Here is a 24,681-nt window from a genome sequence, read left to right as displayed (position 1 = left end):
GGAAAACGTGTTGTTTATTACTTGACGTTCAACATGATTTATTATGGCAGTACAGGCAACTTAAGCTTTATTTCTATAGCGCTTTAAAACAATCTGTAGTGTATAGAGTTATAAACAGGAAAATAAATGATGCAAACGTCATCAAATATGAGACAAACTCAGCTATTAGCAGCTCTACAAAAAACAAGTGTCGTTATTCAGTTCAATTTAGTGATTTAATGTTGATTTAATTCAATAATGTCAGTGTTGCAAAGTTCAACAGTTACGAAATGAAATCAATTCAGCCGTAAAGCAGCTCTACAGATAACAAGAGTCAATTCAGTTCAAGTTTTGTTCTCATGTGATTGAGTGGTTAATATGATAATATTACTGAATATTAAGTTTATAGTCAAATCAAATACTGTCTGGCACCAAGTTACTCCCATAATGTGAGCATAATATGTGCTGCATGATATTTAATAAGAACAAAACCTGTAAGGCAGGACTTGATTTTCTTTATGTTGTCTATTCCTCTTATCTAGTCGTCTAATATGCCAGTGTATTAGGGCTGTAAACGATTAATCGCATCCAAAATAAATTATTTACATTTACATATTGTTTGTTTACAAATAATTATTTTGTATATATAAATACACACACATGCATGTATATATTTGAGAAATATTTGCATTTATATACTGCATATATATTTTTACATAATATATAAATAGAACTATTTTATATATAAATAACACATTTTTCTTAAATATATACATGCGTGTGTATTTATATATACAAAATAATTATACACAATACACATACATTATGTAAACACAAACTTTTATTTTGGATGCGCTTAATCGTTTACAGCCCTACATTGTATATTACAAATGTTGTACGAATTGCTTTTGTTCCTTTTTTGTAAGTCGTTTTGAATAAAAGCAAAACTAAATGCATAAATGTAAATAATCAGTTTAGAGCATGAAACACCCATCATTTGACATTTATGCATTAGGCAGAAGCTTTAATCCAAAGTGACTATATTACATTTCAGTTCATGCATTTCCTGGGAATCAAACCCATGCTCTACATGCGTTTCCCTTAAATTATGTGTCTTTCGTCTTCCACTCACCTTTGATCCAGCGGGAAGGTGTCTAAACCCTGCAGAAGAGATTCAAGCCTGTTAAAATTGCATTTCAAAGACCCATAAGCACACGATCGTGTAGCCGTTAATGCATCTTACATCAGCGAAGATCCTTTCTCGCGCTTTCTGATATTCCTCCTCACGCTCCTCGATTGACTTGCTTCTCCGGTCCTCTTTGAGTTTCATACGCATCTGAAACACAAAACGCTCTTTGAACTTTCCCTGCAGTATATGAAGCATTACGTTACGTTACGCAGTTAATATGAGAACTAATAGCCTGTTTGATGTCGGCTTTATTAGCAGCTCTCTCCACCTACCATGTTGTCGTCTTTGTCTACGCTGGAGTTGTCCCGTTTTAAGATGTAGCGCTTCTGGAAATCATCCGTCTTGTCGTCTTTGATGTGTTCGGAAAACTTTTGATCTGGTCTGCACACGTCGGGGGAACAGAGAGAGAAATACAAATGAGACACTTTCCAGGAGAAGCGCTGTGTTTACGGCCGCTTTATTCCGTCACAGTGACAATCCTATCTCAAATCCCTCATAATTACGTTTCTGCTCTAAAACTCATTTCAAAAGGATCAAACGCAATAGACGCCGCAGTCGCTCACATTCGTGTATTGCTGGTTTTGTTGATGATGACACATTTCCCGGTTTGGTCGACGTTGTGGTCTAAGCCGAAGTAAGCGGAGACTCGGTGCAGGAGCATTCGGTGATACGAGGTCATGGGCGGAAACTTTCTCCTCTGACACCTGGAACACACAGAAAACACATACATAACTCACTATTTAAGTCATTAAATTGTTAAACTTGAATGTATTCAATTGATTAGACTTTTGATTATTAAAATTTTGTTAATTAAAAAAGAATCCAAAATATATTCAAATTAAAAAGATTTTTTTATTTATTTAAACATTTTAACAAAATTATTAAATTGTTAAAGTTGTATGCATTCAGTTGATTAGACTTTTGATTATTAAAATTTAATTTAAAAAAGAATCCAAAATATATTAAAATTAATTAATTTTTATTTATTTAAACATTTTAACAAATCATTAAATTGTTAGAGTTATAGACATTTCATTGATTAGATTTTTGATTATTAAAATGTAGTTAAACAATTAAAAAAGCATCAAAATATATTAAAATGGAAAAGAGTGTAAAAAAATTCTAATGGATTTCACAGGGTCCTAAAATTTAACCTTTATTAAACTTTTTAATAAACTGTTGCTATATTGTATACATTTCATTATTTTAATTTATTCTACATGCTTTTTGATTACTTGCATCAAATTTAACAATTAAAATGGAAAAAATTAAATAAAACAGATTACATTGCTGCAATGAAGGACTTACTCGTTATTACTGATGAAGTCGAGGATGTCCTGTTCCAGCTTCAGCAACATCATTCGGTCCCTGTTGATAAACGTAGACATTTAGCCATTTAATACGTAATGGTTATAATGATAACCAGCACTTTCCACATCAGGGTACAAAATAACAAAAACAAATTTCAAGGTCAAGCTCACTCTTATTTATATAGCACCTTAAAACAACATTACTGCCGAGTGCTGACCAAGGAACTTCACAAAAATAACAGTTGTATAAAAATGTAACTAACTAAGACTACATTTACGTAATCCACAATTATGAATAGGTCTGAAAAAATATATATACGTTTTCATGAATGAATGTATCAATGTCTGGAGGTCAAATTAAGTATTACGCATCAAATTTAACAATTAATCCGTAATAACTGTTTCAAAGTCAAAGTTAAAATCTAGGGGTGACCGAGCATTTTCCATAGCCACACCTAAACTTTGGACCAGTTTACCGATTCATATTAGAACTGCACCAACATTACATATTTCTAAATTTAAATTAAAAACATAGATCTCTTCACTGTTGCCCATACAGGTGAAACTCAAAAAATTTGAAAAATTTTTAGTAATTCAACTTAAAAGGTGAAACTAATATATTATATAGACTCATTATATTCAAAGTGAGATATTTCAAGCCTTTATTTGTTATAATTTTGATGATTATGGCTTATAGCTTATGAAAACCCCAAATTCAAAATTAGAATATTGTGAAAAGGTTTTCATAAGCCATAATCATCAAAATAATAACAAATAAAGGCTTGAAATATCTCACTTTGCATGTAATGAGTCTATATAATATATTAGGTTCACCTTTTAAGTTGAATTACAGAAATAAATGAACTTTTGCACCATATTCTAATTTTTCCAGTTTCACCCGTAACATGTGATGTCCCTTGTTGTCTGTTGTTCTGTTTTGGTTTTGGTTTTAGAACATTGTACAGCACATTGGTCAACTGTGGTTGTTTTTAATTGTGCTTTATAAATAAATTGAGATTAAGATAGGCGCTGGTTGTGGACAGTGTGCTCGTAGAGGTCAGAGGTGTCTAACCTGGGGTTGTTCCTCAGTGTGTTCGCCAAGAACTCGTGCAGGTCGATGCCGGTGGAGTCCGTGTAATCCTGGCTGGAATCTTCAAAGACAGGAGAACAAGTTCATTTTGAACAATTTATTTTTCTTTAAAGCAACACTAAAGCACTTTTCCTCTTCGGTCCCCCTACAGGTTGGAAGCGGAATTGTCCATTACCGCTGTTGTAAATAATTTAGCGTACCGCGGGCTACAGTCGCACGCACGCTATTTGTTTATCCAGCGCCGGCTTTGGAAAAGACGATGTCCACAGACAAGGTAGAGTACGTTGCGTGATTTTATGAAAGTATGAAACGAAGAAAAACAAACAAAGCTATTGTAACGCTTGCCGTAAAGCAAGTCAAATTTGTAGTCTCATTCGAACTACAGATCCGCTACCCGATCTGGCAAACTTGCATAGTGTGGTTATAGCCGATAGAGGGCCGCGAAGCGGAGGCAGAAGTGCTGTTCACCCTGTTACGAGTTGATGAACCACTGAAACGATTTTGGAAACATTATTTTAACCCCTTATATTGGCACCAGCCATTACATATTTAAAACCGTAATATCCTACACTAAATCTAAACTAATCTCGACAAACTATATATCATTTGAAAGCTTACAATCTCTAGTTTACATATTTGGTGACTGATTTTCAAAATAAATTACAGAGGAGCCGTAATTTATCAATTTGCAACAAGAATATGTTCATACTCCTAAAGCCTGGTTCACACGGGACGATTTTAAAATTGTCGGCCGATTTTCCAAACCTAAGAGACCCCACACACGGCGATAAAAAAATCACGGGTCTAACAGTTTTGGTCGTACAGTGTGTGGTGCGCAACCACACGGCAATATCAACACATCGCACACGAACCGATTTGACTCCCGAGCATTCCCAGGTCAGACGGGAAATCTCGCAAAATCCCTCGAGATCAAACGTGACTTCAGAGTAAACAATCATGGCGGACGAAGAGGATGCAGTGGCAATAGTTTGTTTTTAACCGAAGAAAAAAAAAAACATTATCCTCCATCTCCGACGTCCACCGGACTTTCTGGTGCGCCATGCCGCCGGCTGTTTTGATTTTGTGACCCGGTGCTTCCTCGCCGCCTCGTCACCTCGCTTTCTGATTGGCTACACGCCACAGTCCACAGGCTGCGTGCTCGTTTGTCCCCGGGGGACACCACACACGAGGAGAAATCGGGCCAAAAAAATCCAAAATGTTGGATATCCCCGATTTGAGATCGGAGCGGTCCTGACGTCCTTCCGAGCAGACGAGAGCCGTCTTAACACACCACACACGGCAGGAATATCTGATCAGATTATTTTACGATAACGGAGCATCCTTAAGATTGTCGGAAGGGGGGAATCGGGGCTAAAATCGGCCTAATTATCCTGCCGTGTGAACCAGCCTTTAAGTGTGTTCAGACCTTTATTTTGAAATAGTGATGAACATGAAAAATCATGAAAGAATGGTAGAAACCTGTTTGTTTTCATGCCAAGAGTTCAAAAGATAGCATCCATTCAATTCTTTTAGAAAAAATGGTCTGAAAATGTTTTGAATATAAAGAAAAAATTGATAGATTCAGCATTAGTGATGTGTCAGCGAGCTATAATGCACATACGTGATCTTCTGTGTTTCTTAGAGGTTGAGTTCATTTCAAAATCTGCCAAACTTCCAACACTACTTCTGAATAGGATGTCTACTTCATAAATTATATGTAAATTGTAAAAATAATGGTTCAGACTCAAACCACATATGGAAATGGAGGCGCCCTTATATGGGCAGTAATGTCCACTAGTGGAGAAGTGTGGTACTGCGCACAAACTAAATCTCACTGAACGCTCATTTACTGAGATACCAACCTAAAATTTGAAACACAACTTGTTCAGATTTTTGGCTTTGATTTTTTGCATTTTTAGAGTCCACCAGGATTTGAAATTATATATATTTATATAAAATATGAATTAAATGTTTAACATTGTACATTCTCATAAACTCAAACTTCTATAACTTTTTTTCTGTTTAACTTCCTTAATTTATTTCACTTCTACAAAACTCTGCCACATGTCTTCTTTAAAATAAGATTTAAATACAACCATTTAAATTCGGAATGTGCATTTTCATGTCTATTAAAAAAGGGGGGCGCCGCTTAAGGTCCAAAATAATCTTTGGTGTTGCTTTAAAATCTAAAAGTCACACAACACAACGCACCTCTGGACAGCATCTTGCGTGGCATTCTCTCAAGCTTGTTGGCACTTTTGTCTTTATCATCATCATCACCATCGTCGTTAGCCGTAAGAGGCGAATCTTCTTTGTCAAACGTCTGGGAGAATTGAATATGATCTCCATCCTGTGAGGTGAAGAGAAACACAACGCTAATGGAGCAGAACAATAAGCACATTTTCCACAACACTACACCAATACCTCAATGAAAATACAGACTCGTGTTTATGTCATCACAGTTCTTGCTAAAACTACGTCAATCATATTTTTAATAAAGCCACTCATACAAGGAATAGATGAATAGCATTAATTAAGTGGTCTGTTATTAACAATATTGCCGTTAATGACAATCAAACAGCAATACTGACAAGAAAAAGAGAACATTTAATTATTTTAATTAGTATATTTTGTTGTATGAATATCTGAATATGCAATATTCATGGCTTCTGGTTTTAAATAAAATAAAACCGTTTTATTCTAGCTTCATGCAGCTTTTTATCAACACTTGTGGGTAAGTTTCATAAAAAAGCAATATTTTGAGCAAAAAGCTGAGATTTTTTTTTTTTTTTTTTTCAAATACTACGTTGGGATGGGATTCAGAATGATTATCAAAACACAGATGGAGTCGATCGAGTCCATCAACACCCCTAAAGCTCGTCATTTTATTCAGTAACATTTTGCAGTTTTGATTCACATGCAGTTTAATGTTGATGATCACGTTATTTTACATATGCATATGCTTATATATGATATCGCTTGTTTCTCCTGCTTCTTCGCCTGGGTTTAGATCAGGAGATTCGGTACGCGTTCAGAAGTTGCGTAATAGCGCCCCCTACCACATAACAGTGAAAACACGGAAAGCCAGAAATTTCCGTTAATGGCGAGGAAAGGGTTAATACTTTAACAAATATATAAGATATGTGACCCTGGACCACATAACCAGTTTTATTGAGATGTATACATCATCTGAAAGCTGAATAAATAATCTTTTCATTGATGTGTGGTTTGTTAGGATAGGACAATATTTGGTCGAGATACAATATTGAAAATCTGGAATCTGAGGATGTAAAAAAATCTAACATTGAGAAAATCTCCTTTAAAGTTGTGCATTTATGTTCACGATTGTGCTGCATTCACTCACAAAAATACATGTTTTATATATTTACGGTAGGACATTTACTAAATATCTTCATGGAACATGATCTTAATATCCTAATGATTTTTGGCATAAAAGAAAAATGGATAATTTTGACCCATAAAATGTATAGTTGGCTATTGCCACAGATATACCCGTGCGGCTCCAGACTGGGTTTGTGGTCCAAGGACACATATTAATATCATGTAGCTGAATTATTACTAGTCACAGCAGGGCGAAATGTACAGTATGATTGAAACATGGTAAACAAAGTGAAAAAATCTGAAATGATTTCCTGAATATGCATCAACTGATTCATGTCATCTGAAATCACTTCTTTGTCACATGACTCATTAAAACATGATGCATGTGCGTTGAGCAGGATTGCATTGACCGTTGATGATGTTTACCTGGTGGTCTTGAGGCAGTTGTGTGGTTATTGTGGAAGGAGAGGGTTCCTCACAAATGGCCAGGCTCCGAACTAACTTTAACTTTCCATTAGACTGGAGAAGAGTACGGGTGAAGGTTACACAGAGAGTCATTGACTTTCACAAGCAGAAGTGCATGAACGCATGGCAAAACTACGGTGACCCCTGAAAACAGGGAGCAAACACACTACCAGTCAACAGTTTGGGATCTGTAAGATTTTTAATGCTTTTAAAAGCTTTTTTTAAAGTCTCTTCTGCTCACCAAGGCTGCATTTATTTTATTAAAAATACAAAAAAACTGAAATATTGTGAAATATTATTACAATTTAAAACCGCTGTTTTCTATGTGAATATATTGTAAAATTGTAATTTATTCCTGTGATCAAAGTTAAATTTTCAGCATCATTACTCCAGTCTTCAGTGTCACATGATCCTTCAGGAAATATTCTAATATGATGATTTGATGCTTAAAAAACATTCGTTATTATTATCAGTTGAAAACACCTTTCTTTTTTTTTGATGAAAAGTAAGTTGGAGAATAAAATTATTGGATTTCTTTTATTTATTTCCCCCAAAAAATAAACTCTTACTGACCCCAAACTTTTGAACGGTAGTGTTTATTGTTACAAAAGCTTTCTATTTCATATAAATGCTGTTCTTTTGAACTTTCTATTCATCAAAGTAATATAAATAACGGTTTTAATAACGGTTTTCAACATTGATAATAATCATAAATGTGTCTTGAGCATCAAATCCTCATATTATACTGATTTCTGAAAGATCATGTGACACTGAAGACTGGAGTAATGATTCTGAAAATCCAGCTTTGATCACAGGAATAAATTACACTTTAAAATATATTAAAATAGAAAACCGGTTTTAAATTGAAATAATATTTCAGTTTTTTTTGTTGTATTTTTAAGCAAATAAATGCAGCCTTGGTGAGCAGAAGAGATACATTTTTTTTTTTAACTTACCGATCAAAAACTTGTTTATTTAAAAAATCCCATGCAAACACAAACATGGGTCACTGATTATGAAACGGCCTCATCAAACTGAATGCAAACGTGTGATCCTCAGGAAAAACTGATGAGAATCATGCAGACCAAATCATGACGGCGGTACATGACGGCGACGTCTCCGAACTACTCAGAACACACAAGCCGCCCGTCACAATGAACACACACACACACACACACACACACAGTGACCCGACAGCAAACACTGAACCGTCTGACGGATGGAAGCAGCAAACACTCGTGCTCATGCCTCAGGACACGGTACCTTGGGTCTTTTAGTGCCTTGTCCGGGTATTTGCCGCTGTATGGTGGGCAACGAGACAAAATGAAGCATGTGAATCTCACCGAGATTAACGTTTCGAAATCACAAACTACAAAAAGCTCCGCTCTGCATGAGAAACGGAGTACGGGTGAAACTGGAAAAATCTGAATATGGTGCAAAAGTTCATTTATTTCAGTAATTCAACTTAAAAGGTGAAACTAATATATTATATAGACTCATTACATGCAAAGTGAGATATTTCAAGCCTTCATTTGTTATAATTTTGATGATTATGGCTTACAGCTTATGAAAACCACAAATTTAAAGAATATTGTGAAAAGGTTTTCATAAGCTGTAAGCCATAATCATCAAAATTAAAACAAATAAAGGCTTGAAATATCTCACTTTGCATGTATTGAGTCTATATAATATATTAGTTTCACCTTTTAAGTTGAATTCCTGAAATAAATGAACTTTTGCACCATATCACCTGTAAGACCACATTCATCTGAACCACTAATATGAATATTAGTGCATAATGCATAATTTCCAAGCGATAAAACAGCAATTGTGTTTAATTTAGGGAAAAATATACTTTGTTTCTGAGATCGACTACTGGAATATTATTTCTCTGGAGCACTGGCGTAAAAATAAATATATATTCAACACTAAACCAGTCCTGGGATTTATGAAAACCTTTCATTCAAATATATTGGACACGATTAGATTAATAAAAGACAGGAGTGTCAATCAAAAGCCATCATTAGATTTACAGCCGCCATCTTCTCTCATTGGACACGAGAAGAAGAAAAAAAAAGTGTCACGCTCTTGAAACGTCCTTTTTAGGATACCTTTGAGGTTTCTGCTAATATAATATAATGGAAATATGATCCCTCAGGATGAAAACCCATTACAGAATCACTCTGGACACACTGGAAAAAAAAATGACATAAAAAAATTATATATAATAAAATAAAGTAATATGGCAACGCTTAGATTAGGGAACACATATTGAGTTAAGTAGTTGCTTATTAGCACGCATATTACTAGGATATTGGCTGTTTATTAAACCATATTAATGCCTTATTCTGCATGACCATATTCAACATCCCTTAACCAACACATAACCACAACCTTACTATCAATAAGCAGTAATTAGGAGTTTATTGAAGGAAATTGATCAAATTATTATATATATAAAAAAAACTATATAAATATTATATATTTAATATAATTAAAAGTGATTGTGTTCCCTAATTTAAAGTTACCAATTATATATACAATTATTATATTAAAAAATAGAATTTAAAAACATATTAAATAAATATATAATGTTTATATTATATAAAATGTCATATATATATATTTAAATTACTTTTAATATTATATATATATATATATATATATATAATTAAAAGTAATTTAAATATATATATATATATACACTGTATATACAGTATATATATATAAAACAGCAAATTATATATACATTTTATATTAAGTAAATATAATTTACATGTAATTATATATTTATTTCATATATCTATTATTTTTTTTTAATCTATTTATATATATATATATAAAATGTTATTTATTGATTTTTATATATATATATATTTTTTTTTGTATTTTTTTTTTGTATCTATATTTAATAATAATTCATATTTAATAATATTTATTCATATTCACATTTATTATATAGCTAGGAAATGTATATAGATCAGTGTATGTAAGTAAATATATATATATATATATTACACACACACTGATCCAGCACATAATTTGTTCACATGTCTTTTGTCTCGGTTGTTCTCAGCCTCAACAGACAGAAGTGGCCGATTGTTAATAAGCACACGGTGTCTTTACTGAATAATGACGGATGGTTATTCAGCTTTAATTGGCTATTGAACATAATGTATTCCCTGAGAGGCTGAATCTGGCATAAGGCCACACAGAGCCTCACTGACAACTGATGCTGGAAGACTGTGTATCGTGGCCGTCTGCGCTCTCTGTAAAACACACAGGTAGAGTTGCATTGTGAGCAGGAGCTGCCAAGATCGGCAAGAGGAGAGCCAGATGGCCATAAAGACCCTCGCTGAGTCCCTTCGGGGCAACATGCGGGACGTTCACGGCTGTTGACTCGGTCATCCGCTTTCTTTTCACCAGCGCTTTTCAAAGAGATGGCAAAGGGAATTAAACGACAAGATGGAGGAAAGTGTCACCGTATCAGAGAGCAACTCTCATATAAAGATGCAGTGCTGTAACCTCCGCCATCTGAAGACGCCTGCCGCTTCTCATAACACAATTACCCGGCGATTGATCGCTCGGCTCCTGAGGGCTTCTGTGGCTAAACACAACAATCGCTTCGGCCGTTTGTTTTGCTGACCCTTGCTCTCCGTACAAACAAAGGGACAATCCGTTTCTGCAGCACTGAACTAACTATCATGATCAATATGTGCAGGTCATCGCAGCAAACGGCCTGTAGGGGGTTCACTAGCAATTAAAAACCCATCAATAACTGCACATCTGAATGTGCTATTGTTCATGAATATTTACGTTTATTTAAAGCCAATCACTGCAGAGCATTACGTAAGCTGCTGCGTGCAAAATAATAATAATATTGTATTATTATTTGTCCTCATTTGAGTGTTCGCAAACACTTTTTGACTGGGAGAAAACTTTGAAATAAGGTTCATTAGTTCATGTATTTGTTCATCATTGTTAAGGCGAGACACGGCAGGCAAAAACATTGTTTTTACTGGTCAATTTTGGGATATTTGTCTTCAATAACATGTCTTCTTTCAGACTTGTGGTGAAAAAAAGTCTGAAATACACATTTAGGTCTTTATTTTACTAACTGTGTCTGTTTGCGTTTGTAGATTTCTCATAAATTCAACAAAAGTTGTCGTTCTGAATCATCATGATCCGCGATCTCTGTCTGCACCGTCATCACACACACCGTTAGAAAGCTCTCTCTCTCTCCTGTACAATGCTGTCGGATCCAAATATGGTCATTTCCTATTTATCAGCAACCAATCGTGAAAGTAAAAGGGCTGAATGCGCAATCTCATTGGCTGATGATAAATCTTTAAAGCCCGTTTTCTCAAAAATGACTTTTCTCTCATTCTCCAAGTCCGAAATCTCCACTTCAGTCGCACCGATACACACCAAACCTTCCAGTCTTGTGCCTAGTTATATTATGAAGAAATTTACAGAGGGATTCGTAAATATATTATTCCTAGCCTGATTTATATAACATTTTATTCCAAAAAACATGTCGAAAATCATTTTTTAAGGCTATTGACAGTATATTCTGATTTACAGGATAACAAAAGTAGATATCCATAAATCCCTCAGTATTTTTCTCCCATCTAATGTGAACACAATGAAAAAAATATTTTTAACCTGGCTTTATCCAATACTCAGATTTAGTTTTTTTAAAATGTATGCAAATTAGTGCATATTTAATTAGATATAGCCTAATTTGCATATTGAAACATTAAATTACAGAAAACTTGTAATACATTTTTTTCTCATCTTAATGTAGGTAATCAACTGGGAAAGTTTCATGGTGATATCTGCTAGTTAAAAATGTTACCCTATTCACCTGTAGTGTCTCGCCTTAATAATACAACTGTTCATTGTTAGTTCACAGCGCATTAACTAATGTTAACAAGATTTTAATAAAGTATTAGTAAATGTTGAATGCTGTATACGAGGAGTTCATTATTAGTTCATGTTAACTAATGTCTAATGTTAACTAACGAACCTTATTGTAAAGGTTTTTTACCGTTTCTCTCTCCAATAAGTCTTGTGACTTGTGTTCTTTAGGCTGGGAACCGAAATGAAAGGCTGTGAAGGAAAGCGAGACTGACGTCACATTACCTGCGCCTCGGTCCTGTCGCCGCTGCAGTTCTCGTGGTGGTGTTGGTTCTGTGACGTGTCGAGGTCGGCTGCGGTCGAGGTGTTTTCGTCCAGAGCTCTCATAGTCTCACTGACAGTATCAGACATCCTCATCAGACACGGCTACTTGGAGCGTCTACCAAGAGCCTGGAACCTAAAAACACATGCTTGGATTATTTTAATGCATTTAAGTCCCTCGAATATCATCAGTGGCTGGTTCGGTTGCTTTATCATTAAGCACTAGCGGTGTAACGATACCCTCATGTCACATATCACGACACTGAACTCACGATATTACTGCGATACTCCAAGACATATGAGAAAATGTTAATTAAAATGCTAAATTTGGTTTTACATTGTGTGTGTAAATGAATAGTCTTGGACTTGGTGCTGGAAACCCAAAGCACAGGACAACAGAGACACCAGAATAACAATATTCATGATTCTGAAAATATAATTATTTTAGATTAATATGATTTCACTCACTAGATATATTTATAATAAAATAGGCCACTTTTTACAGGTAACATCAGACATTTGGCATTATCAGGACACACAAATATTCCCCCATGACTATAATGTTGAATATAATGTATAATAATGCAGTTTAAAACTTGAATTTTTCATGCACAGTAATTTTAATTTAGGTGAATATTGCTGAATTTTTGTATTATGATATATTGTGACACCCCTATTAAGCACATTTAAATCTCAAGCGTTTGTGCTTTTCATGATTTAACTACAAACCGCAGGTACTTGCTGCAAGTCGGTCAATATGAGCATCAAAAGCATGAATTTATATAATTTTTAAACGCATGACGTCTTCAATGACGTAGTCGAGTTCTCCAGGGAGACGGTGTGCATGAGTGCTGTTACCCAAACCAATTAACCTCTAGCAATTATGAGCCGAGTGTCTTGCACAAGAATCTGAAGGGCAAAATGAGTTAATGAGAATTACACCAGTCTCAGACTTTCATTAACACGTTAGCACAGAGTGAGATTTCTAACACGCGCGGCGGTCCAAATCCCCACCGAGACGACACCTCATCCAGACGGAGGAGAAACCTGTGAATGCAGTCGGCGTTAGCATCAAACTGCACGCAGAAACATCTACCTAAAGAAGACGAGGATGGCGTTCGAATCTAAATGATTTGTTACTTACTTAAAATACCTATTAAATAAAAAAAGACTTTTATAGACTAGCAGAAAGCTCTCTAATCGTCACACTATATCCTGGTATTTTAAAACACTGATTTTTACCCGCAAAAACAAAAAGAATCGAGTAAGAAAGCATCATTAGATTTAAAATGTCATTAAATATGAATTATTTGTATGATTTTGAGGAATTGCTTAAGTGTGTGTCCTAAAAGCATTTTTTTTTTACTTTTCTATAATCCATTCCTATAGTATTTTTAGCACTTATGCATATGCAAAATTCAAAAGGTGCATTCAGGATTTCACATCGGTCATGCTGTTAGTTTTCAGTATTATTTTCTGTCCATTGACGCACAAATATTAGTGAAAAATATGTTATGCAGTAATGAAACTGAATTAATGCAGAAAAAAAACATATGCATGGCGTTAAAGAAAAAAAAAATTTATAGCAAACTATATCATGTTTTTAAAATACATTTTTGGAGTTGACTCAATAAAAAAAGGGTTCTCACTGGGTTAAACCTAATAAAACATGCTTCATGGATCAAGAACATGTTGGTGGATCTTCTCCTTGTACCAAAAACTTGACTAAACGAGAGATTTTCAGCTTCGCGAGCGGCGCCGTTACCCGATGGCGGCCTGTTGACGTCGCCCTGGCGTGAAGACCGAACCCTGGTCCGTTTCAGTGGCGCTGTTGAGCGTGTTGTGGCATGAGTTGAAGCGGCGGCCCATGTCCTCTTCACCAGCACCACAGCCAGATCACAACAGCGCCGGCCGCCAACAAGCCTCTCATGTCCTTCAGGAACCTGCAGACACACACAGAGATGGATAGATTTGGTTATTTAATGCCATGTCAGCATCTAAGGCCATTTTCATGGTAAAAATTCAATTACAAAAATACAAATATCACATAAATACAATAAAACCAAGCAAACAAACAAGTCGTCATATTATATATATTTTTTTATACCCATGATAAATTTTTTTTTTAACGTCAGGCATTTCTTTCTAAATAAGCCTGCAAACACCGAAGAACGATGAATGCAAGAAAGAAAAACAATTTATTTGCTTGCAAAGTTACCCTGTTTTGTGGTTTTTGAATGAGCTCTAATGCAGAACGGACCAGAGCATCATTGAACAAGAAGCTTTGAATATTTCCCTGCGATGCACTTTGACCTTTAGTAAACCGACATGAAAACAAGGCCATGATGAAAGAGGGTGCAGCTAAACAAACACTCGCCGGGGCAGAGCGCTGACAACGCAACGCATTTATCAGCCAAACGCGAGCGAGGCGCCGCTTCTGCATTATTTAAGAGGCTGATGGCCGCGGCTGATTGATATTCATGAGATCTGAAGCCTCAGGGTGTGTGTGTTGTCATTGCGCACACACACACACACACACATACAGGTAGCTGTCAAATCACTGCGTCTGTTCGCCGCATGTGGGAAAGACGGCGCGCTGCTACACTCCTTCAAAAATGAATTCTGCAAACTCTCATATTCTCTTCTAAACGCAGCACTCGAACAGCATTTGGGCCGTAATGCAGAGAAACAGCTTGTTCTCTTATCCGAACCGGACGCCAGCAAAGATGGAGACTCGACAGGGGACAAAGAGGAGGAAAGGGACGCGTGCCAGGACCTGGTGACGCCATACGTTTGCACGGACACACACACACACACACCTTCAAAACGAGGAGAGAGAGCACAAACACGGCGTGAAATCAAGCAACAGAATTGCTCACACTGAATGTAAAATGCACAAGTTTACAAACTCTGAGAGGCTTAAAAACGTGACTGGATTTCCATAAATCTGAGTTTTTCCTCGAGCATCTGAGGATGGGGTCCGCGCTCGGCGCTAATAGGCCCGTGTGTAGCAGACAGAAACGATGTTTGAATGAGACGTCTCACGGTCGAGCGCGCCGGGAACTGCTGACAGGAGGATTGGGAAAATGAAACGGGAAAGAGAAATACACAGTTTGACGGCACTATCAATCTGAACTCCTGAAATGAGACATAGGTGTTGCTGTCAGACGATGTATTGATTTTGTCAGCTTAGACAAATAAGCTGTTTGTTCTGCGTGCCGTTTGTGAAACGAGACGAGCGCTGCTGTTGGGATCGACAGTGTGTCCAACACAAGACGGCTGCCAATATAAGCCACGTCTCAAACCCTGAAAAACGGAGAATTATGTTTAAAAAAAATATAAGGCTGTCGTAAAAATGAACAGTAAATGTACTATTTAACCCCAGCTGTGCATTGTGATCATTTATAGCTGTACATTTATGCAGACGCGTCATCATCAGGTGTAATATATATGCTCTTAATTAACAATTGCACATAATAAATATAATAGCTTTTTGTTATTGAGCTTTTCACTCATATATTCATAACCACGGCGTACTTATTAATACGAGCCCCATCTGCTCCGCAAGTCATTATTTTCAGTCAATTATGCTCAGATGATTGACAGCTGCCTACATTTTTTTATTATTATTATTAATTAAATAGAGAGAAAGAGCGAGTCTGATATATTATTAACTGAGACGGCAAGTTTCAAATTCTAATTTGATGAATAAATAAATGCTTTATTTCTACAGCGCTTTATATACAGTACTGAATTCAAAGCAGATTCACGGTAATAAACAGGGAAATAACAGATTCAACTTCATCAAATAAATTTGAGACAAATCAGCAACTCTGAGAAGACATTGTGTTCATTCAGAAAAACTGAATTTTTTAAGTCAAGTTTAGAACAGAAAGTGATAATAGTACAAATTAAATGCATTTATAAATGTGATTTCATCAGCGCCACCGCTGAGAGGACACTCGGATGCAATGTTCAGAAGACGCTCGTGTGATCAAACACAAGAAACACACTGAACAAAGCCCATCTCCACACACACACACTCAGAGGAAATCACAGGTAAAACACACACAAACGCCGAACTTCATAGTGAAATACAACCGTGATCAACCAGTCATCACACACACACTGATCAAGTGCACTTCACAGCACAACTGTTGGAGTGAACGGCAGCGCTCATACATTAATAACCCGTACCAGCACATGAATGTCCTCACCTCACCCGACACGCAACCAGCTCGGCACCACAACACACGTCTCCATCGCAATCAACCGAGTCTGGAAGAGACGTTTCACAGACGCACATTCACAACTAGAGCATATGCATTCACATTTATGCATTTAGCACACGCTTTTATCCACTACAACCCCAGACTGGAAACATCTCCATCACTGAAGAGAGGTTTCACAGACTGTCGAGATCCCAGCATCACACTCACCACGAGCCACAACTAGTGCATGTTCATTTACAGTCACATTTGTGCATTTAGCACACGCTTTTATCCACTACAACCCCGGACTGGAAACATCTCCATCACTGAAGAGAGATCAGAAGAGACGTTTCACAGACTGTCGAGATCCCAGCATCACACTCACCTCGAGCAACAACTAGTGCCTGTTCATTTACAGTCACATTTGTGCATTTAGCACACGCTTTTATCCACTACAACACTGGAGAACGTCTCCATCACAATGAACTGAGATGGGAAGAGACGTTTCACAGACTCTCGAGATCCCAGATCACGGCATGAACCACAACTAAACCAGCACCATATTCACGTTTAATGCATTTAGCACACGCTTTCATCCAAAGCAAAACCCCAAACAAACAGTTTGCATTGCTTTTCTTGCCTTGAGCAAAGTTTCTGACAACTAAACCTTCACGCATTACCTGTGCGTCCGCATCGAACACTCACCTGACACATGTTCGCTGTCATTATTTCCATGGATCAGAGGGTTAGTTTCCATATTACCAGAGACTGCATGGGCTTCTGCGCTCCCTAAAGCGCCTCCTCCTCCTCTTCCTCCTCCTCCTCTCTCTGTGTGTCTCAGTCTTCAGCGAGAGCTTCTCTGTATGCGTCTAACTCTCGAAGCCCATGGCTGAGACTCTCGCCCGAAGCCTCAGAGACAGCGGCAAATCAACGGCTGGCCAACGTGATGTCATTAGCGCTCAGCCAGTCAGAGCGCGCGACTGCGCTCGCGGCACGTCACTGGCTAAATTGAGCTCTTCATTAGCCAAACAGCCGAGCCCGAGGAGTCGGGTGGGGGGAGACGTGGGTGGTTTACCTTCACCCCCAACCCCAAAAATACCCCCACCGAGCGCGTTGTGGAGGGTTGGTGGTCTACAGAGGCCGGGTCACACGCCAGATCTATTTCAAGAGGGTTTAAATCAATAATTGTAGGGTGCTTTTCAATTGCCGTTTGCATACAGACAGCCATTAAGATTAGCACTATACTATTGAATGGCACAAAAATGCCACCAAATATTTCAAATGCACAAATGAGTGCGAGCCGTTTTTTTAGATAAAACGCTCTAAAACACTCCCAACAACCCAAGTCACCTACATTTCCATTGCACTTTATACAATACAGATGGTTTCAAAGACAAAACAAATATTTCAAATGCATAAATTAGTGTCACTCAACACTCAAAACAACCCTAAAACAAGTTAAGTCACTTATTTCCATAGCGTTTACAGTACAGATTGTTTTGAAGCCACCAAATATCTAAAAAAATGCATACATTAGTAAGCCATTTTTTAGATAAAATGCTCTAAAACACTCCCATCAACCCCAAAACAAGTCAAGTCTACGTTTTAAAGCAGCTTCACAGTAATAAACAAAAAAATTACATAATCAATGATGCAAACTTCCTCAAATATGAGACTAAATATGAGGCTCTAAACAGACAATAGTGTCATTATTCAGATAAATTCAGGTCGATGTTGATTCAATTCAGTTCAATGTTGCAACTTCGTCAATTATGAGACCAATCGGATTCGAAGTGTCATTCATTATTCAACTCAATTCAGTTCAAGGTTTGCAGTCTCATCTGAAAATGTCAGTGCAGTCAAAAAAATATATCAATGAATATTAATTGATTTTTAAAAAAACACAAACCATAACAAAACACAGTGGCAGCAGACAACTGTTCATATAACATGTTTTCTAACAGAGCGTTTGGTGTTAATTTGATTTTAGACTTATAAATAACTGATGAACATGCAACATAAAAAATAAAAAAAGGTAATAACGCAACGCCACTAAAAAACGGTCCAACAACACCATCTGAAGAAAGCTCACTGTAATTTACATATAATTAAGCAAGAATTCTCATTTAGATGGGCTCACATCTTTACACTTCCCCTGCACTGAAATAATTGCACCGCTGATAAACTGCACGCAGGAATCTTCACCCCCATAATCAATTTATTTCAATTGTGTGTGCGTGAACTATTACTCAACGAGAGGAGATGAAGATGTGCTCCCGCACGGAGACAGAGGAACGGACACGGACACCTCGTGTCTCTCAGACAATTACTGCAGCTGCAGCATAACATGGATGCACTAATATCTATTTTCAATGAAGCACCACAGAGCTGCGGCGTGCGTTCACTGAATGCTGTTACATTAGTCCTCAAAAAAAAAACAATGCGACGAGTAATAACGCGGCGGCACATAATATCCTAATAATGAGAAGATGATGAGAAACATTACGCGAGCTGTATTTGTGCACTGTTTTATTGACAAACGTGAGCAAATAGCCGCGAGTCGCGCATTTAAAATCGTCTGTGACATGTTAATATTTGATGATTTCTCCTGAAAGCGCACACACACACACACGCTCCATCTTCGGTTCTGAGGTGAGGTGTGTATCTGTAATTGCTCAAAGGAACAATGAGGTGCTGAAAACACAACCCAAATTGACACGCGTGTCATTGAGCTGCCGCACAAGTTTATTACCCGTGTTCAGGTGGTGAAGTCAGATTGACAGGTGGAGGTGCGAGCGATGCGTGTGTGTGTGTGTGGGCGAGAAGCGTCAACACATCAGGGCACACGGGTGGAGAAACTGCCAACAACTGTGGCGTGACCTTCCAGAAAAAACCCTGAGCCAACATCACAGCATGGCGAGTTCGGCGCTCCGTCTTCGCTTTAACACGTGAGCGTGCGCCGGTGACTTGGAGACTGACGAGGGCTCGTGTCACTAAACAGGACGTTTCTCAACACATTAGCCTACAAGATCAGGCAGTTCGAGAGGAGGAACGTCACCATGTGTTGGTGAGATTCACAGCAACAGAGAGGATAATGGGAAACACACACTCAACGCACCTGCAAACGCTCCACCGCAACACCTGCACACAGTCAGAGAGCAACTATACAGAGTTATTGACATGCAATCTCCTGTTTCTTTTCAGAAATCTCATAAAACTCATGCCTCACGCCTTTTCACGATTCTAAACGTTTTATTTCTGTCCTTTACTGTGCTTGTTAGACTTGCACGTCAAGTGTATTTGTATAGCACATGGTAATATTGAATCGAACATTTTTTTTGTGTTATTCTATGATACGCATACTATCGGCACCCAAGTATTGTGACAGTATCGAATCAGGAGATTTCACACACGCTGTTAATTTAGTTTCGCTTTCTCTGGCAGTGCAATAACAAATGTGACCCTGGACCACAAAACCAGTCACAAGGTCAATTTTTTAAAATCATCTGAAAGCTGAATAAAACTTTCCATTGATGTGTGGTTTGTTAGGATAGGACAATATTTGGTCAAGATCTGGAAATTGAGGATGCAAAAAAAATTAATAAAAAAAATGTAAACATTGAGAAAATCTCCTTTAAAGTTGTGCATTTATGTTCACGATTGTGCTGCATTCACTCACAAAAATTAATTTTATATATTTACGGTAGGAAATTTACTAAATATCTTCATGGAACACAATCTTTACTTAATATCCGAATGATTTTTGGCATTTAAAAAAAAAAAATCTATAATTTTGACCCATACAATGTATAGTTGGCTATTTCCACAGATATACCCGTGCGACTCGTGACTGGTTTTGTGATCCAGGGTCACATATAGGCCTAAACATCTTGCACCTGCAGAAGACAAAATGTGCTCTTCAGACCTTTTACAAAATTGCTTTGGTACATCTGGAGAAAACATCAAGATATTAGACCAGAGACGTTCTCTGTCACCCTCTCGTGTCCCACATCCCTCTCAAAGCACAGTTGTATTAGGGCTGGAAAAATAAATCAATAGGCTACACCTTAGTAACTACTGTGAGAACTCAATTCAATAGTGTGAGAAGTTTTGTGTGACGCGCGCACATTGAAAGCCGCTTCTCAGACAGCGTGCGAATGCTCAATTGAGTTATTTCACGTCTTCTTGTACATATTCACACAAAATTACATAAAAAAAATGGCAGTCTCTACAAGTATCCTCGAAATATAGTCCGTTATATCTTAAGTGAACATAAACAGTTGAGAAATAAAGTGCATGTGTAGCAGTATATTGGATCCGTGCGGCTCTTAAAGTGACAGCAGCCTAATAATAAACCTGATGCTGTGTGTGTGTTAATGTTAATCAAAAAACAAAAGGGGGGAAAATCACTCACTATTCTTGACTGAATAACTTTTGTAACTTTAATAAGGATTACTCTATATTTAATTTGTACAGTGAAGACTAAGCAGTGCTTTTTTAAATTTGATTATTAATTTTCTCTACCTGAAAAACATGAAAAGCAGTGTTTATTTAATTTGTATATTTGTGCTATTGCTCGTAATTTGCTTATTTGTTCTTATTTTATTACTGATATTTGAAATTGATATGAGATTTAAATATAGATATATAAAAATCAATTCACCTAACTATTGTGAGAACTCAACTCGATAGTGTGAGGAGTTTTGTATGAAGCACGCGCATAGAAAGCCGCTTCTCAGACAGCGTGCGAACGCTCAATCGAGTTCTCGTTCACGTCTTCTTGTGCTTGAACAGATATATCAAAATCTCAAAACATAGTAAAATTTAATCGCAATACTTGTAGAATTACAATTCTTATAAAATCTCAATACATATCGTATCGGCACCCAAGTATTGTGATAGTATCAAACCAGGAGATAGGCTAGGTTATCATCCCAACCCACTATATATATATATAATATATATGGAAAATCAAATCAAATTTGGCTTAGTTAGATCCAAAATTTGTGTAACTTCCATTGTTTTCCATTTTCAAGGACTTAGTATCGTTTGCATATTGAAAAAAAAAAAAGTTTCCTCCCACCAAAGCTAAAAAATAGATTTCAATAGATTTTGGAAGTGACAGGAGGAGGAACTTCTGTTGTTCATATATACCAATATAATGGCCAAAGTCTTGCTAAAACGTGGATCCATGAATCATGGGAAAAACTGAAGGGTTCATATCTAAACTTTAATCTTAATCAGCATTTTAATACTGAAAACATGACAGACAGGTGATGCTAAATCTGATTGGCTGACACAACTCAAGATTCAGGCCAGATTTGCAGGACAAAGAGAGACAGCAAAAGTTCCTCCAGAATAAATCAACTCAAGCCCAGGATGGACTGCGGCCTCGTCCTCAGTCACTGTCAATTTCCAAGTCATAATCCTTCCCAGATCTCCCTCATCATCATCCCTCGCTCGTGCTGCCGGTGAGGATGGCGGGAGCAGGTGGGCAAGATTATCATTCCACATTTCCTCTCATAAAACCTGCCGCTAAGGGGGAAGACTTATAGATTTTCAATATTAATCAAGCGCTAACCCCTCGGGAGAAGCGCCCGCGCCGTTACATGCATGACCGTTCCAACTCCTAGATTTCCAGGGATTCAACTTCTCTAGGAGGAGAGATGAGAGAATAAGAGAATCCCAACGCTTGACAGCCACAGCATTCGGAAAATCATCATCCCTTTTCTGAGCTCGACCGCAACAAAGGAAATCAAAGTAGCGTCGTCACTCACAGCGCTAAAGCTGTGGATCGGAGAGGAGAAGAAAAAAAAAAAAAAAAAAAAATCATCTGTCAAATAATTATAGCTCGTCCTACGATTTCACAGTACAGTTGTCTTTTTCTTTAGCGCGAGGATGAAAAAAGCACCGCCAGCATTCAGCCAGAAAACACCTGGCACAAAGCTTGCGAGACAACAGTTCGGCCGCTTCATTTACATTATAAAGAACGCATAATGGCAGTGCTTACTAATTAAGCCTCACAATGCAATTTCTCTTCCTGGAAAAAGCTAAATAGGGAGGTGACAAACGCGTTTATTTACATTTTTCCCTAAGGACGATGTGATTCCTGCATGGTGCAAAAAAAAAAAAAAAAAAAAGCCTAATGAGGTCCCGGGAGGCCGAGCAGGAGAAGAGCCTTCATCGGGACGTGACAGCGCTCGGCGGACACTGTTCTCCATCCTCATTAGAGCAGGGGAAAGATGCCGATCTGGTTTAGGATGTGTCAGCGAGCAGCGACAGTGTTCCTCTTCACCGTGACATGCTGCTTCTGTAGCACAGGACAGGTGGGGACAGAAAACGGCAGGCGATGTGACGCTTAATGCACACTTACTGCCATCGCTGCTCCTTCCCGCATCTGTCCTCGGGTCACACGACAATTACAGCCTGAGAAACGTTCGATCGCATGAAGCCGAGGGCGGCCATCGTGCGGCACTTACTCCATCCGGGCTAATTCTGCTTTATTTGATGTGATTGACTCACTCTCCACATTATTCTTCAGTAGCTCAAGACCATGTATGCGACCGAATGCGGGTATGGGACTTGTTGAACGTACTGCGGTCTCGTGAAAAGGTCCAGACACAAACTATGGACTTTTTTAGCATCTTCTGCACATGTGTGTGTGGACGGGATTTAAAGGGTTTGTTCTAGGGGTGGGCGATATGGCTAAAATATAATTTCACGATTCTTTTTCATGTTGGTTTTACTATTTTGCAAGTGACTGAGCATTACAGCCAAACTAATTTCCCTATTTTTAAAAACAAAGTCTTACAAAGTAACAAAATATGAAATGAAAAAAGATTGGCAGACAATTAGGCCAAAGTGGAGCAAATAAAAATAGGCTAGCCGCTACACAACATAATATACAAATGAAATAAACAGTGCTTTATTTTATCAGCTACAGTAGGTGTTTTTAACAGTAGCATTCAAGAAAGAAATTAAATGAACAAATATAAAAACAACACTACATAGACATCACTAGTGTTGTCAAAAGTACCAAAAATGTGACGCTTTGAGCGCTGTTGAGCGGAATCATAAACGCCTCTGATTGGCCAATGTGTTCACGAGCTCATCGGATATGTCTGTGATTGGCTACAATGATCATCGCACGGGAGCGTTTGAAAGTGTTTTGAAAGCAGGAGGGTTTGAAAGCAATAGCAGGCGTCTATCAGCGCCAGTGGATCGATCCGCTGATAGACGCCTGCTTTCAAACAGTCCCATGCGCATCCGTGTAATCGCTCGCTGAAGAGCGTTATTGATGTATATTTACAACATGTTTTGTTGATCATTTAGCCTAATATTTTGGCTTTTGTAAAAAAGAAAACGAACAGGGTGTGCGCTTTCTGCCATCTTGGTCTCCATGTACCACATCGTGTCACAAAAATGAACTAAAACTCACTGTATTCTTGCCTAGACAGACACACACACAATATGGTAAAGACGGAAGCTCAAACGTGCATTCGTCACACGCTAGAACAAACCTCAAGACGACTAAAAGAACAAAATGAGAAAAAATTATTACTACCTGCTAGCATAATGATATTAGCCCAATTATTTAAGAAACGGAGCGTATAATTTTGTGAACGAAGGTTGTTCCAGTTTTAGCATCTCCTCTATTCTACCTGTGAAACAGAGGAGGACCTATGAAGAACATGTTCAGAAAACACAAGCTCAGTTTAGGCTACGTTTACACGTGGACGGCTATTTTCATAAACGGACATTTCACCCCTCTCCATTTTCAAAAATAACATCGTGCACACCTGTCAGTTTTCAGAAAAGTAATCGAACACGAACCCGTGTATATATGCTGTCAAGAGCATGCCAAACCTGTAGGTGGCAGTGTCACGAGAAGCTCAAGCCCACGTTAGCCAATCA

General features: G+C 37.6%; 1 protein-coding gene across 28 annotated transcripts in view; it reads right to left on the bottom strand.

The window, feature by feature from the left end:
• The window catches only part of LOC307002243 (R3H domain-containing protein 1-like), a 67,721-nt gene that overhangs the window by 32,852 nt on the left and 10,188 nt on the right, over positions 1-24,681 (bottom strand). For 8 of the 28 annotated variants that reach the window (XM_079619629.1, XM_079619640.1, XM_079619650.1 and 5 more), the window contains exons 2-12: positions 14,322-14,499; positions 12,521-12,692; positions 8,639-8,674; positions 7,337-7,429; positions 5,780-5,918; positions 3,551-3,629; positions 2,477-2,536; positions 1,732-1,872; positions 1,441-1,549; positions 1,223-1,315; positions 1,112-1,140 (exon numbers count right to left, since the gene is read on the bottom strand). In XM_079619629.1, coding sequence (XP_079475755.1) covers positions 1,112-1,140; positions 1,223-1,315; positions 1,441-1,549; positions 1,732-1,872; positions 2,477-2,536; positions 3,551-3,629; positions 5,780-5,918; positions 7,337-7,429; positions 8,639-8,674; positions 12,521-12,652 — 911 coding nt within the window. In that variant the 5' untranslated portion in view covers positions 12,653-12,692; positions 14,322-14,499. Of the gene's footprint in view, positions 1-1,111; positions 1,141-1,222; positions 1,316-1,440; positions 1,550-1,731; positions 1,873-2,476; positions 2,537-3,550; positions 3,630-5,779; positions 5,919-7,336; positions 7,430-8,638; positions 8,675-12,520; positions 12,693-14,205; positions 14,500-24,681 lie in introns of all 28 variants that reach the window. The other 20 variants (XM_079619648.1, XM_079619646.1, XM_079619630.1 and 17 more) reach the window with 4 other exon arrangements.

This window comes from Phoxinus phoxinus, assembly GCF_949152265.1.
Source record: "Phoxinus phoxinus genome assembly, chromosome: 7".
Taxonomy (NCBI): domain Eukaryota; kingdom Metazoa; phylum Chordata; class Actinopteri; order Cypriniformes; family Leuciscidae; genus Phoxinus; species Phoxinus phoxinus.
Note: the sequence above shows the minus strand (reverse complement) of the source record. Positions and strands in the feature narration are given on the sequence as shown.